Source organism: Theileria parva, chromosome 2 (genome assembly GCF_000165365.1).
Source record: "Theileria parva strain Muguga chromosome 2, complete sequence, whole genome shotgun sequence".
Lineage (NCBI taxonomy): Eukaryota > Apicomplexa > Aconoidasida > Piroplasmida > Theileriidae > Theileria > Theileria parva.
Genome location: NC_007345.1, coordinates 1,609,822 through 1,624,125, shown reverse-complemented (window position 1 = coordinate 1,624,125; position 14,304 = coordinate 1,609,822). Strand labels below are relative to the sequence as shown.

At 34.3% G+C, this 14,304-nt stretch overlaps 3 protein-coding genes across 3 annotated transcripts; 1 reads left to right on the top strand and 2 right to left on the bottom strand.

Moving 5' to 3' along the window:
• Window positions 1–16: 16 nt before the first annotated feature.
• Window positions 17–418, top strand: TpMuguga_02g02025 (uncharacterized protein). The gene is made up of 2 exons (XM_061305511.1): window positions 17–156; window positions 239–418. Exons 1-2 carry the CDS (start codon window positions 53–55, stop codon window positions 384–386), a joined length of 252 nt encoding a protein of 83 aa, XP_061162183.1. The 5' UTR covers window positions 17–52; the 3' UTR covers window positions 387–418.
• A 60-nt stretch (window positions 419–478) lies between these two features.
• On the bottom strand, window positions 479–11,428 carry TpMuguga_02g00797 (uncharacterized protein; the record flags this gene model as incomplete). The annotated part of the gene is made up of 1 exon (XM_760271.1): window positions 479–11,428. One exon carries the CDS (start codon window positions 11,426–11,428, stop codon window positions 479–481), a length of 10,950 nt encoding a protein of 3,649 aa, XP_765364.1.
• A 276-nt stretch (window positions 11,429–11,704) lies between these two features.
• On the bottom strand, window positions 11,705–13,772 carry TpMuguga_02g00796 (uncharacterized protein; the record flags this gene model as incomplete). The annotated part of the gene is made up of 3 exons (XM_760270.2): window positions 13,160–13,772; window positions 12,434–13,066; window positions 11,705–12,210 (listed from the first exon to the last, which is right to left on the bottom strand). The coding sequence occupies exons 1-3, from the start codon at window positions 13,365–13,367 to the stop codon at window positions 11,705–11,707; spliced, it is 1,347 nt and encodes a 448-aa protein (XP_765363.1). The 5' UTR covers window positions 13,368–13,772.
• Between the last annotated feature and the right edge of the window lie 532 nt (window positions 13,773–14,304).

The following is a 14,304-nucleotide window of genomic DNA, read 5'->3' as shown; positions in this document are numbered from 1 at the left end:
CTTACTTCTATTTTAAGTATACAATATCATTATTTGTTTTATCGATGATAAAATGACATTGGAGAATAGAGATAAAAATACTTTTAAAAGTGTAAATTTTATAAATTTCATACGACAACGATTACATTTTCCAAAATTTGCAATTAATCCAACATAGTATTTTTATACCAAAACTCTCAGATATATACTTTACACAATATATATACCATTTCTATTCTATTGTTAATGTATTGCATAGTCCGGATGCTCCTGAACGATGGCGTACGAATATGGGCGGATTTGACCCTGCTACACCTTATGCTGAAGCCTGTATTAATTACCATAACCACGCCGTCACTTTTATGATCTTTGTTGTTCTCACCGTATTACACTCAATTCGCAAATAATTCAACATTTTAATATTTTATCACAATTTTTACCATTATACACATACATTTACTAGTTACTATGCATAATGAATATAATATTAATAGTGTGTTTATATTCGTATACTACTTCGTATGGTTTTCAATCTTTGTAAAAATTCTCTCTTCTCAGGGTGTGGGACTGTGGAATTAGTTTCATCTTTCAGCTGATCTGTCTCGTAAAGATGTGTAAACTGTTCAAAATCACCCAGTAGGACATTGGAAAGTCCATCAACAACTGAGACTAGAAGATTCACAACAGCAGTTACAGGACTTAAAATACATCTGACACCGTTGAGAGTATTTCTAAGAAACCGTTTTACCCCAAAGCCAAGATGAAATTCTGAGAAGAATCTGTTCCAAGGATTGTAAAGAATGTCTAATACTAAACTATTAAGTCCTAGCCAAAGTCCATCTAGAATTCCCACAGGTTTAGCATTCTTTTTACCCAAAATTTTATAAAAAATGTTAAGTAAATGTCCTATGGATTGTGCAGCTCCTCCTACCACAAATAATACAAAGAACTTTATTCCATTATTAATCCCAATTAAAAAGCCTTCAAAGGAGTTTTTGAACTTTTTACAGCCACTAAAGGGTTGAGAAAAAAGGTACACAAATCCCTTCATCACACCGTGTAAAACTGCAAATGAATTTGAAAGCCAAGCACTGGGAAGAGATTGTCTAATCAGCTGTTTAAAGTAGGAATTCCTCAGTACATTTGCAAGTTCCTCAAATGTCGCCACAGTCTGAGTAACTTGTTCCGCGAAAAAGTGTACACAAACTGACGGCGTATCAAGTGGCAGAGCATCCAACAATTGTAAACTTTGTCTACTTAATTTAACATCTGAAGTTCTTATCGCCAAAATCACAGTTATCGGCTCAATTCTCATCATCTTAAAGTATTTTTTGCCATAGGTTCTCTTTTTGTCGCTGTAACAGGGGATTGGAGCACCATTTTTATTAGTTGGATTCTCCAGTTTTTCACCTGGTGTATTAGTGTACGCCGAGGTTATAGTTTCGAAATAGTCAACAATTTGTTCAATAACTCTCATTTCCACGTTTAAACTCAGAGGACTCAACTTGATAAAAATTTTATCAAAAGTTTGAATAGTTCTTGAGAAAAGAGTACAAGTCATTCTAAACGCTAGGAATGATTCCTGGACCGAATGTCTATTAGTTATAGCCTTTAAAATCACTGGTATAAAACCTTGGACAAAATGGTCTATATGACATCCCTTTATACTCAAACCCACATCTACCACCCAATCATTCTCTCCACTCTCCAAACTCTCCACACTATTTACATAGTTAAGAGAGTTAACAGATGTGTTACCAGTGTTACCAGTGTTACGGGGTGTACTGGAGGGAGTATTGGTGTTGGAAGAATTGGTATTAATCCCCCGTTTCCAAAGAGATAATGTGAAGTTTAGATTATTAACATGTGCTGCTAGTACCATTTTCTTCTTACTGGACATTGTAGTAGTGATTCTGGGTGTTGAAAATGTGAGCACAATCTTAGACCAGACACTGTTAATTCTGTTAACTTGTAATAATTCAACCCTCTGCAGCAGTTTACACAATAATAAATAATCATCAACAAAACAAATAACTCTTGTTCCATCACTTTTCATTACACAAGTTATGTAAACTGTGGTACTAGTGTTTAGAGGATCAGAGTTTAGATATTCGACAGGATAAGATTTAATACTTTTAAGAGTGTCAATGTTATATATTTTCCAATTACTATTGAGATTAACTGTGAATGCTAATCTTCTATCATCATTTTTATATAATACATAAGGTGTCAATTTTAACCTTTCCAACACTGTTATATTATCCCATTCCAACACATTAACAGTGTTATTTGGAACTGAGTTGGTATTGTCAGCAGTGTTAATATGATTGGGATCAATGATGTAGAGATTGAGTGAGGTGAGATTGAAGAGTTGGTAAGTGGTATTGGTGGCAACTGAGATGACATAGTAAAGCCCATTAAATTTACAAGGTAATCCATACTCAAATTTACCCTCAACTATATTCACATCCAATATCATATCCACTGAGTTCACACTGTTAATGTCAACTGTGTTATTTATTTGTTTATCTGGCGATATTTTACTGGCCGGTCCTGTGTAATTTATGTTATTTGGTTTAATTTGTAAGTGTAAAGGTATTTTATGAGGTACAAGAGTTAAATTACAAGTAAATTTAGTTGAACTGTGTAGTATATCCATTTTCAAGTCTTTGTAAGTCGTGTTTACACTAAGCTGTTCATTAGATTTAATTACAGTTTCCTGATTAATTGCAGTTTTAAGAACAATGTCATATGGTAATTTATTCACAAATGTGTAATAATTATGGAAAACCACGACTCTAGTGTTCAACTTTGATAGACCTAAAACCCTAACACTGCAACCTAAACTAATACATTCCTTGTCTTCAAACCCCTTTTCATACTTTTTTTTCTTGTTTTTTTCCGTTATATCATTTTCTGAAGCGGTTTCTGATGATTCAGCAGAGGCAGTATCAGATTCTGCCACTACAGAATTAAGTGTTTGTAAACTCTCCAATGATACTGTCTCTACATTATTAAGTGAGCCAGTCAATTGTTTAGTAGTAACAGTGTCAACAGTGTTATCATTTGTGTCGAGTATTTGTAGGTTGATTGGTGGTCGATTTGATGTCGTGGATGAGAAATCTAATTTTTCAACTTGACTCGTAGGTAAATACACTGAACCCTTTAAATCCAACTGGTTACTCCTATAGTAGGCTCTAAGTTTAGAATTATTTGCTTCTTTGGCAGTGGTGTAAAATTTAAAGTTTGGCGGTATTAAATACCCATTAAGACACAAGAAATGATTAGTAAAATTCTCAAAAATGTACGGCCAGAAAAGAGTAACTTTATTCCTATTCAAATTTAAGCTAACATAATTTTTCTTGACTACTTGGTAGAAAACTTCTTTATTTCTGCGATAAGAGGGGTGGGACAGCAGCGGTTCAAAATGTTTAAAAGTAGTCTCAAAAATCGGTCCTGAACTAAATGTTAATCCTTTACTGGTGACAAAACTGCCAGTATTGGGTAAATTTACCTCAAACATATCACTTTTAAATTCTAACAACTCGGTAGTTTTGGAATTTATTGGTTTAGACACTGTGTTAAAAGTGAGTGAACAACCTTTAAGAGTAAGTTTGAGATAGAATTTATTATTTTGGATTGGAATTCCCCAGGTTTGGTTAGGGTTCAAAAGTTTAATTCCGGCGTTGTTTTGGATTAGTGAGATTGAATCAGGATTCTCATGGGTGGAAATATATTTATCCGAAGTCTGTTTCAATGTTGAAATGTGTACAATTAAGTCAAATGGTAACTTATTTACAATACTTAGCATTGGTTCAATTCTGATAATAAATTTTACAGATTCAAGTTCGTTAATGTCGTTTACAGGTTGACTGGTGCAGGTACAAACAAGACTAAGGCCATTTCTGAACCTTAAAATTTCTTCTTCATGTTTATTTTTATCCTCAGGAGAGGCTAAAATTGGATTATTTAACACACTTTTCAACATCCCAAAGCCTAAATTATCATTATTCGATCCTGAATATGTTATTATCGGCATCTGTCTCGTGTTATACCATGAAATTGGTACTCCCACACTCGTAAACTTTTCTAACACCAGGCCATCCACTGAATCCACACTGCTACTCACTACAGAATTCTTAACATTATTATTATAGTGTGAGATTGTGAAGGGAATATCAGTTAGATTTTCAATTCTGACATTAGTGCTGACGATAACTTTATCATTTATTTGATGAATTAGTATTACACCACCGACACTCGGGAGATTTAACACACTCTCATTCCCTTCATAACGACCCAAATATATATAATTATTATCCCTATCCATTGAGTTAACAGTGTTGATCGGGTTGTGAGAATTACCGACAAATGTACCAGAGGGCAAATGTGTATAAGAAATTGTAATTCTCTTTTTATTATTACTTTTGGTATCGGTTTGATTAGTGGAATAGCTGTGTAAATTAATGAAATCCGTGACATTATTCGTATTTCCAAAGAGAAGATTATTATCCAGATACCCAAGAAGGACATCACAATTTGAGAAAATACCCTTTTTATTATTAATTAAAAGGGTAAATTCACGGTTAAATAGGTTCACACTAGCGTCTTTTTCCACTGTAAAGTAGTCTAATTCACGTTTCACATTCCCACTGAAAACACAAATCTCATACTCCAGCTCATTGTATACAGTGATTCTACTACTTTCTATACTTTTTTCTATCTCTTTTATACGCTTTAATGTTGTTATGAAGTATTTTATCAGTCTACTCATATTATTATTAAAATCCACCGACACTATTCCCAGTTGCACATTTACACTCAATTCTCTCTCATTCACACTCTCTACACTGCTGCTAATAGTGTCCTCTGAAGAGTCAGTATCGTCAGTATCACCAGTATTAGTATTGATGGAGAGCTTAAACTGTGTGTTTTGTAGGAGATAATCACTGATATTGAATTTGTTATTGAGTAGTGAAAGGTTAAACAGGAATGCGATTGTAAAGTTTGGAGCCTCTGAAGTATTATTTTTAGGGTTTAAAAGGTCTAAAATGAAGTTATTTATTACCAGGCCTAAGATTAGAGAATTTGGACCTGTAGGCATTATGACCTTAAACTCCCGTAGCAACACATTTACACAGAATCTTTTCTGGCTTAAGTTGTACAATTTGTCCAATTTCTCAAATAATACCACTGACTTATTCACAGCAATTTTCTCATCAATTCCCATTCTACCAAGGATTTCCTCAACATTCTCAACATCAACGGAGTTAACCAGTGAGTCATCCACTACCTCAACTGGCTCAAAATTATCCGCAGCATCAACAGTATTAGCACTTTTATCCAGAATTTGTGTGATGTATTGTGGGATTAGGAAATCTTTGAGATAGTAAAGTCGTACAAGATCTTGTAGTGAGGCACAGATTTTAGCATTTTCAAGTTCAGACTGAATTAACAGATTTTTCTCATTTCCCTCTGTAGTTAGTTTAAATTTGACTAAAAAGTTCCTAAGTTCAAGTAGGAATCGGTTACATGGATCATTTACTTTTGCGATGATGAGCCCGTCATTCTGGTCCACAAGCAGTTTGTGGTTATTTTCTACAAGTAAAACAGCACCCAAACTCACTGAAAAATGTCTAACCAACGCTTTATAATAGTTGTTAGAGTTAGAAATTGTACCACTAAATAAGATACAAATCACGTGCATTTTGTCATCATAAGTCTTCGGATACATTCCAGTCTCCATTTCCACATCACTCGTACCTTTCAATATCTTCGGTATAACTTCATTCTCCATATTCTCAAGGGAGTTATTAGTGTTAACAGTATTAGCAGCAGTTACAGCAGCAATTTCCTCGCCACTAGTATTATCAGTATAATAGTTAACATTTGGAAATATCCATAGTTCATACATATTTAAAGTTACAGTAAAGTTTAAAGGTGTTTTCACAGGGGAAATTGACTGAGCTTTAACACTTGGTTTCCGAGGTTTAAACAAGTTTGAATCACTGAATGACATAAAAAGTATTAAGAGAATGTTAACAAAGTCTGGATGTATTTCAGTTCTCGTATTATCCACCACAATGTTTAATCTGTGTGAATCCGTGTTTTTAGAAAGGCTTATAAAAATTTGACTTCTGTTTTTACCAAGAAATTCCTCATTAATATCATAAATTTGCGCTGCTTTAGCTCTGGTTTCATGAACATTATCAAGAACATATTTACCAAAACAGTCCAAAACCTGAAAATTTAAAAGTGAAACTTGACATAAACTTCTTGTGCCATTTTTTACAAAATTTATTCTCTTGTTGTTTATTGACAAATTTAATATTTTTATCAACTCAAACTTGTCTTTAGGATCATCAAATAATTCAACACTTGTAGTTCTCATTAATTTACCCTGGGGGTTATTATCCGAGGGTCTGCTGTCAGTTGGACTACCATCGTAATGAATAAGATTTTTCGGGTGATTAGTGTACAAATCAAGTAGAAAAACGCAGTTATAAAGCGTTAAAATTATGTTACCATCAAAAGTATAAAATTGTTCACTTACTAAATCAAGGGTTTCTGGGTCAATTTCAGACCCTGCATGCCTTGAAATGGAGTAAATTTGATCCTCATCCATGTTATACTGTACCAAAGCCTTTAAACTATATGTAAAACTTGCCATTGCCTTATTCTGAGGATAAACTTTCAGAATTCTGAACCTATCCCTAACCGTTTCAATTGAGTTTGCGGTGTGTGGAAGAAATTTGTAGTCTACATTTAATGAATAGTCACAGGATAATAAAGTAACATTACACATGAGGTTTAATTGAATCTCAGCTAAAACACTTAGTTTTTCCTGATCTCCCAAATCTTCCTCCATCACCACAGTATCAACATTATTTAAGTGTAAGTAGTGCTTGATATTATTCACACCCTGTGCAACAGATTTAACATATGAAATCAACTCTTTAATCATGTTAAGGTCTAAATTGAAGAGAAATTCACCTACTTTTACATCACCTTTTGTGTAAACCACGGAGCCAATTCTATTAGATTTGACATCACAATTAACTTGTAAATCATCTGAATTCTCAACTATTTGTACATTTTTAATGAATTTATCAATTAAACGGTTTAAATTTGAGGAACTTAGTAGCTCCGATGTCTGAGGGTTTACAGAGGCATAGTGGACTAGATACTGACTAATATATTCCCTATTTAACACAGGTTTAAGCCTTGCGAATGATGACATTTTAGTATAAAAAATTGGTACCAAGAGGTCATCTTCAGTACAAGTTGGTAATAAACACCATGTCACATGACTAAACCAATACTCATTAAATAATTCACTAATTCCAGCAAACACTTCAGTTACCGAGCTAACTATGGGATTTTCCAGGGGTTGAGTAGTATTATTGTGAATATGGTACCACAGGGCGATTTGTGACAGTTTTAGCAGCATTTCTGAGTCCAGATTTTGATCCTGAGAATCAACTTCATTTGGCTTAAAAATTGAATAATTCTCAAGTGAAAGTTGTAAATCAATGAGTGAAAGTGTTAGAAATCGCAGAAAATTTGAGTGTAATAAACCTAAAGACAGTCTCGTAACATCCAAAGATAACCTCACACCAGTCATGTTGAAGTGACAAAAAAGATCCAAAACTAGGCCAAAATTGTCCAAATACACACAAAATCCAATTGTACTCACAAATATTTCCAAATTCTCCTGAGACTTTTTACTTCCCTCAACACTCTCAACAGGGTCAACACTACCAACTGAGTTAATTGTGTGCGTATTAACGTAGTTGTATTGTTCAATAAAATAATTGATGAGTAGTTGATCATATTTGAGGTATAAATTTCTTAGTTCTAGTTTAACTTTTAGTTTGGGATTTTTCTCAATTTTGAGTGAAATTTGTCCATTTTCCACTGATTTTGAGGTGATTTCATTCCTCTGCAAATCTTCCATTTTACATCCCATCAACACTTCATATCCTCCGTCAACCTGTTCAGGTTCCTCACTGGACATAAAATTATGCATTAATAAATTTGACCCACCTAAATTAACCTTTACTTTAAGCCTATTTTGTGCTTTAAAGAGGTCTAAATTTAAGCTATAAATAATAAAAGAGCAGAGAATTGTATCATTTTTTACAAGCAAAACAGTGAAGTCTCTAAGGGTCAAAACCAATTTAATATCCCAGTCAGAGTAAAATTTAATAACTTTAGACTCGTAAACGGGCACACAGTAACATGTCATTAAGAGGTAAACAGATTTCTCAAATTCTAGCCTCAATTTCTCAGTTGCAGGATCAAAGTTAAAAAAGTCATGAGGTGTAAAGTCAGGTTTAATTTCAAAATATGACATTGACTGTGGAAAACAACTGCTTTCCTTCAAATTATCTACCAACTCCTTTATACCAATACACTTTAACACCATTTGGTCAATAAACTGCGCTAACGGCGTTAACTGTATTAAGTTTGAGCTTATCATGACTTTGTCCAGATTTACCAGAAATACTCCCCGTTCCTTAATTAAATGTATTCCAAACTCCCTAACACTCATTAACACACTGTCAACTTTGTTAGTAGTGTCAACGGCGATATCAGCGGAACTAGCAGTGTTAGGGTGGTTAGTATTAATTTTGAGGTATTTTATGGTAATTTTTTTGGAAGATGTGTAGGAGTCTACGAGTACATTAATACTCTTGAGTGTTACCTCCAGACACTTGTTAGACATAAAATTCAGTGATTTGACGTAGAATAAGTTATTTCTCGCGTTACTGAACCAGTCACAATATTTATCCAAATCGTACAAAAAACTTTCTTCCTCATTCCGAACCAACATTCGGACATCAGTACTCTCCACCGATCTTACCCTGTGTGTTTGGGGATAATAGTAGTCGATAGAATGTTTCTGCGACCAATTGTTTATAATTTGTTGATTCTGTTGAAAAAGATCCTTGGCGTCTTTATGTATTTTCTCTGTACAGTTACCGAAGAAACAAAGTAATTTCATGTCCTGGCCTGTGAAATTAACCAAGTTTCTATTCTTCATACAGAGTTTTTCACGTATCATTAGGATTAAAGATTTGAGATTCTGGTCCATAGAATCAATAAACTTGTCAATCTGGTCGAGATCCTCTTCAGAATACAAAGTGTCATTTTTCAACGCATATCCAACTTTATCGACTGTGTAGCCCGTATTGACAAAAGTTCTATGTAGAAATAGTTCAAAACTGAGTAATTCTCTTGTTACCCTGGCTGTAAGATTTGATTCTACGGTGTTGTAAAGTTCCAGTGCCGTATTTCCTATGAGGAAGAATCGGCCCATATTGACCAGATTCTTCTTCACAAAATTCGTATACGCTTCAATTCCCACTGAAATCGCATCATCTGACACATTCTGAACATTAAATTGATTTACATTGTCTGCCCCGAAATTCTGAAAAAAGCCTTGAAAATCCTCCAGTATACTCATTGGTCCTGCCACTAATTGTTCTCCAAACACTTTTCCCCAAACGACATCACAAGAAAAGGAAAATTTCCTTATCTCAGACTCAATTCTGGCCAGTAAACACAAAGGCTTACTTAAATGTATTTTTATAGAACTTCTACGGTCTGACATCTGCACTATATTAAAATAAAACACCGATAAATCTGCTCTCAAACACATTAAACTCTGAGTATTATGTGTTTCAGCGTAAGAGTTAGACGTCATACTATGGCTACTGTTTAATAATCTCGTCACTGGTATCAGGTTTACGGACAGATTTGGAGCGATGATACCGAAGCTCATTAGGCCTAGAAACCAGTGATCATTGTTAGTACTCTCAGGTTTAAGTCCTAAACCCTTTCCACTCCTCAGCAAATGATTAAAATTAAAGAAGTTTGAACCGTACTGATCTGCCTCCATATTCACAAAATTTCTTCTAAACTCTTCGTCATACTTTTCTTCACCAAATATCTTCTCTATTCTTATTCTATCCACTGGTTCCACTGTGTTTTCAGTGGCAGATGGCCAGGAATTAGTCCCGTGGTCACCTCTGTGACCACGTTTGAGTGTGAAATTTCTAAGTCTGATAATTATTCCTATTGACGTTTCATGTTCAAATTTGGTTAAAAAATCAATTTCATCTCTTGATTTATTATTTTGTTGGATGATTTTACAGTATTTGAGAGCATTTTGTAGTGTTGGAACTTTACAGCAGGAAGCTGAAGCTGCATGTTTAAACGCGGATAATATTCTTACAAACCGTATGAAATCATGTAACATGTGCACAAATTCGCTGCACAAGTTTAATTTTAGCTGCGGGTACTTAATTGAGCCATCAAACAATTGGGCATAAAATTGCTGCTCCGTCCCCTCATTGGAACATAAAAACAATTTTATCTTCTTCATCGGCTCTTGAGAGATCCCATTGACGAAGAAAACAGAGTTAAAATTCCAAACTTTAACTGAAATTCCGACGTAAATTCCTGTTCTCGAAGTTAACTTAAACCTCTTGTGAGGTGTGTTCAACAGGTTCAAATATCTCAATTCCGATTGTTTAACTGGGAGTTTAATTATTTTTCTCGGTGTCTGAGAGCAAAAATTACAAAAATCACTGCGTTTTACCTGTAGAAAATCCTCCAACTGGACCTGCTCAAAATCCTCAGACACCTCAGATGAAAATAACTCATCACTAAAATGCGATTCACCATCACTAGTACTGATATCACTGTTAGATCTGTGATATTCACCTTCAAAAGTATCACTCGTAACACTCTCAGAAGTATCCGAAGTGTCAACTATGTGAGAGGTGAATGAATTGGAGTAAAGATTAAAATCAATTTGAACTCCTTTACTCTTGAAGAATAAACACATTAAAAAATGTTTAAGATAGCCTTCACGTTCAAAATTGTTCATTAAAGGGCTTTTGGGGTCTACATATCCACCGGTGACAAGATCAGCTCTAATGACTACAGAGAACGGAGTCCTATAGATGACATCGTCTACGAATGTAATTTTCACATCTTTAGCTCTTACAGAGAGCAAATTTACGATTTTCGCCGTCTTATCGGCGGTGGAATTGAGTTTGGAAAATTTCAGCCATTTAGCCAAATTTGACCTTTTCTTACTACTCAGCAGTGATAAACATAGTTTAGGGTCAAATTCATCCAATCTCTTGGCTCTTACTACGAGATCTATGCCCTCAACGTCGACTCTGATTCGGCCTTTTTTCCCACCTCTGAACAACGCTGACCAGTCAGCTCTCACAACAATTCTTCGAATATTTGAACTCACCAGTGCAAACGGTGAGGAATAATTTGAAAACACAATTTCCGGAATTGATATGTCAGCCAGATGAATCTCAGGATCAGTCAGTGATGTCACACAGACATGATCCAGCGGGATCCAAGCCTCTACCAACTCACGCCCAAACACACGAATTAATCCATTCACTATATAACTCAACATTAGCACGAGCTATTTAGTGATGTTTACGCTGTTAAATGGTTATTTTACACATTTTATTCTAGACATTGTAATTTACACATTTTCTGTAAATTTACACTAAATTATTTATACTTTACATTAATTTAATATTTTTTAGTTAAAAATTTAATTCTAGAGAAAAAATTCCAATACTTCACAACATCTACACATCAGGCCAATTTTACATTAATTTTAAAAATTTTCACAATTTAATAAATTTTATAAATTTAATAAATTAAAATTTTACGAGATTGAGTGTTAAAAATCTTTATCCCAGAGTTTGAAGAGGTCTTGGTATTGTTTGGAGAAGTGGTCAGATTCCAGCGGTACTTCAGTGCCATTTTGCCTATCAAGGCATCCTGAGCATATTTGACACCTCTTTTCACCTTTTTCCTCCTGGTCCAGCAGACTTAAACCGCTTTTAATCACGTCTTCAAACCAGTTGTAATCCTCCTCCTCCTCCTTTAACTCGGACAATTGAATGTTTCCTGATAACTCTCTCAGCTCCTGTGATAAATGCGTTAAATCACTCGTGAAATCTCGTAAATCCGGGGATAAACTACCCTGGTCCCGCGAACAATCCGGTGATTCCACCCCTGATTTTGGTGATTCCAGTAATGATTTGGTCGAATCGGATAATGATTTGGGTGATTCGGGAGAGAAGTTGGTTGACTCTTCCGCAGTGTTACTACAAGTGCTATTGGTATCAGTTTCCTTTTCCACTGATTCATCCACTATCGCCAATTCCTTAATTACTTCCTCATCTACAATATTATTATATTAACACTATTAGTATAGTTATATAATTAAGTAAATAATGCGTAAGAGTGGGTTAGAGAGGTCTAGGACCAGTATACTCCATTGACTGGTCCGAGAGCGAAAATTTTCATTTTTGCTGCTCTTTTTTCCTCACCAATTTCTTCACACAGTTTACTCAATTTACTCATAATTTACCAATAGTTAAATATCTAAGGGGTAGATTATTACCTTGATCAACCTTTTCCAGAGTATAATTCAGTGTACTCACAGTACCAAACTCCTTACCATATTCAGTACCATATTCAGTACCAAATTCCGTACCATATTCGGTGCCGTATTTCTCATTGGTAAACTGGCCACCTACTTGGCTCTGACTGAACTGTGTATTCCCATGTGAGTAGTGATTAATAGTTCTTAATTCCTCTTTGGAATGTGCAAATGGACAGTAGTAACCCTTGCAATTGGGATAGTTAACGCAGTACCTTGTCTTGTATAAATCGGGATGATAAAGTTGTTCCTCTTTTGAGTGACTGAATTTGCATCTCCTGCCGTAACTGCACTTCCCTTGCAGTTGCATCTTGTTGCCGTGCCGGAAGAATTGAATATTTGGACACAATTTATAGTCGTAACGGAAATGTGCTGGATTCCTGCGTGGCCATGTCTCCGAATGACTCATGTCACACCGACTGGAATTGACACACATCTGCCTGAGGTAAAACGGACAGTGACGTGTTCTAAACTCTTCTAATCTTCTTCCAGACAAACATACGTGTTCGTTTTCCACCTCCACCAATGTTCTGTCCAGTACCAATCCCACAGTCCCAACAGCATGGATCGTCTCATTATTCAGCTCATCCTCCTCTACAATTTATCAATAGTATATAGTTAAGTTTATAATTAAGTTTATAATTAAGTGTATAATATAGTGGTTAAGTGATGTATAGTGTGATTTACGTGTATTTGTGGTATTGTCCCAGGTGTTTTTGAGGTGTTTGGTGGTGTCAGATTCGTTACTTGTGTTGTAGACAGTTTGGTTGTTTCGGTTATTGAAGTTGAGTTTGGGTTTGTAGTAGAAAGTTTTGTTGAGAGTTTTATGATTTCCCGGTGAATTGGACCTAAAACGCCCAATCCCAGAACGCTTCAACACTCCCAAATCACTCATCACCACACTTTTTTACAATTATTTCAGATTATTTTATCCTTTGTAAGCGAAAATTTTGGATTTTTAGCCGTATTTTACCTTGAATTTGTTCAATTTTATGTTAATTTTAATTCAATTTTATGATTAGTTTAAGAATTTTAAAGCTGTATTTCAGCTTAGTTTACAATAAGTTTAGCAATTTTTAGGCTTAATTTACTTTTTTTTCTCAATTTTAAGCGTTAATTTAACAATGTGTTAGCAATTTTACTTTGAAAATTTTCTCTACTTTATCTTTGATTATTTTTAATTTATGTTAATTATTTCAATTTTATCGTTAATTTCTGATGTTTAGTATTAATTTTTGTTGATTTTGATAAGATGTAAAAAATTGCGAGAGGCAATTTTGTGACTAAAGATGTGCGATGGTAAAATTATAAAGTACAAATTTAACGTTTTAAACGACAAAGTTGCGTACATCAAAGGTGTACTAACATGCATCTTACCCTTTTACAAACTACTCCTACACACCAACTAACCTAATTTACACTAATTTAACATTTTAAAATTATTTTATCCCCTAAAATTAACTAAAAAATTAATTTTACGTTGAAATTTGGTTCAATTGTGATATGTCACGGAAGGCTCTAAAAAGCCCCGAAAATCTATCCCAAACCTCCATTATCTCATTTTATATATTTATATTTATCCATTTAAATATATCATTATTTACACATTTGTTATTTTTCACTAATATTTTATGGAATCCCATAATCATACAAGTGATTACAGTAATTGGTTACACATCCCCATTATTTCTGATTTTTACAACCTCTTTACAATTATTTTATTTTTTACAATTAAATTTGGTAAATAAGTAGTTACTGCGGCAATATTGACGAAAAATTTCGTCGGCATTTCCTAGCCCGATCAATTTTGGCAATTATTCCCAAAATCATGA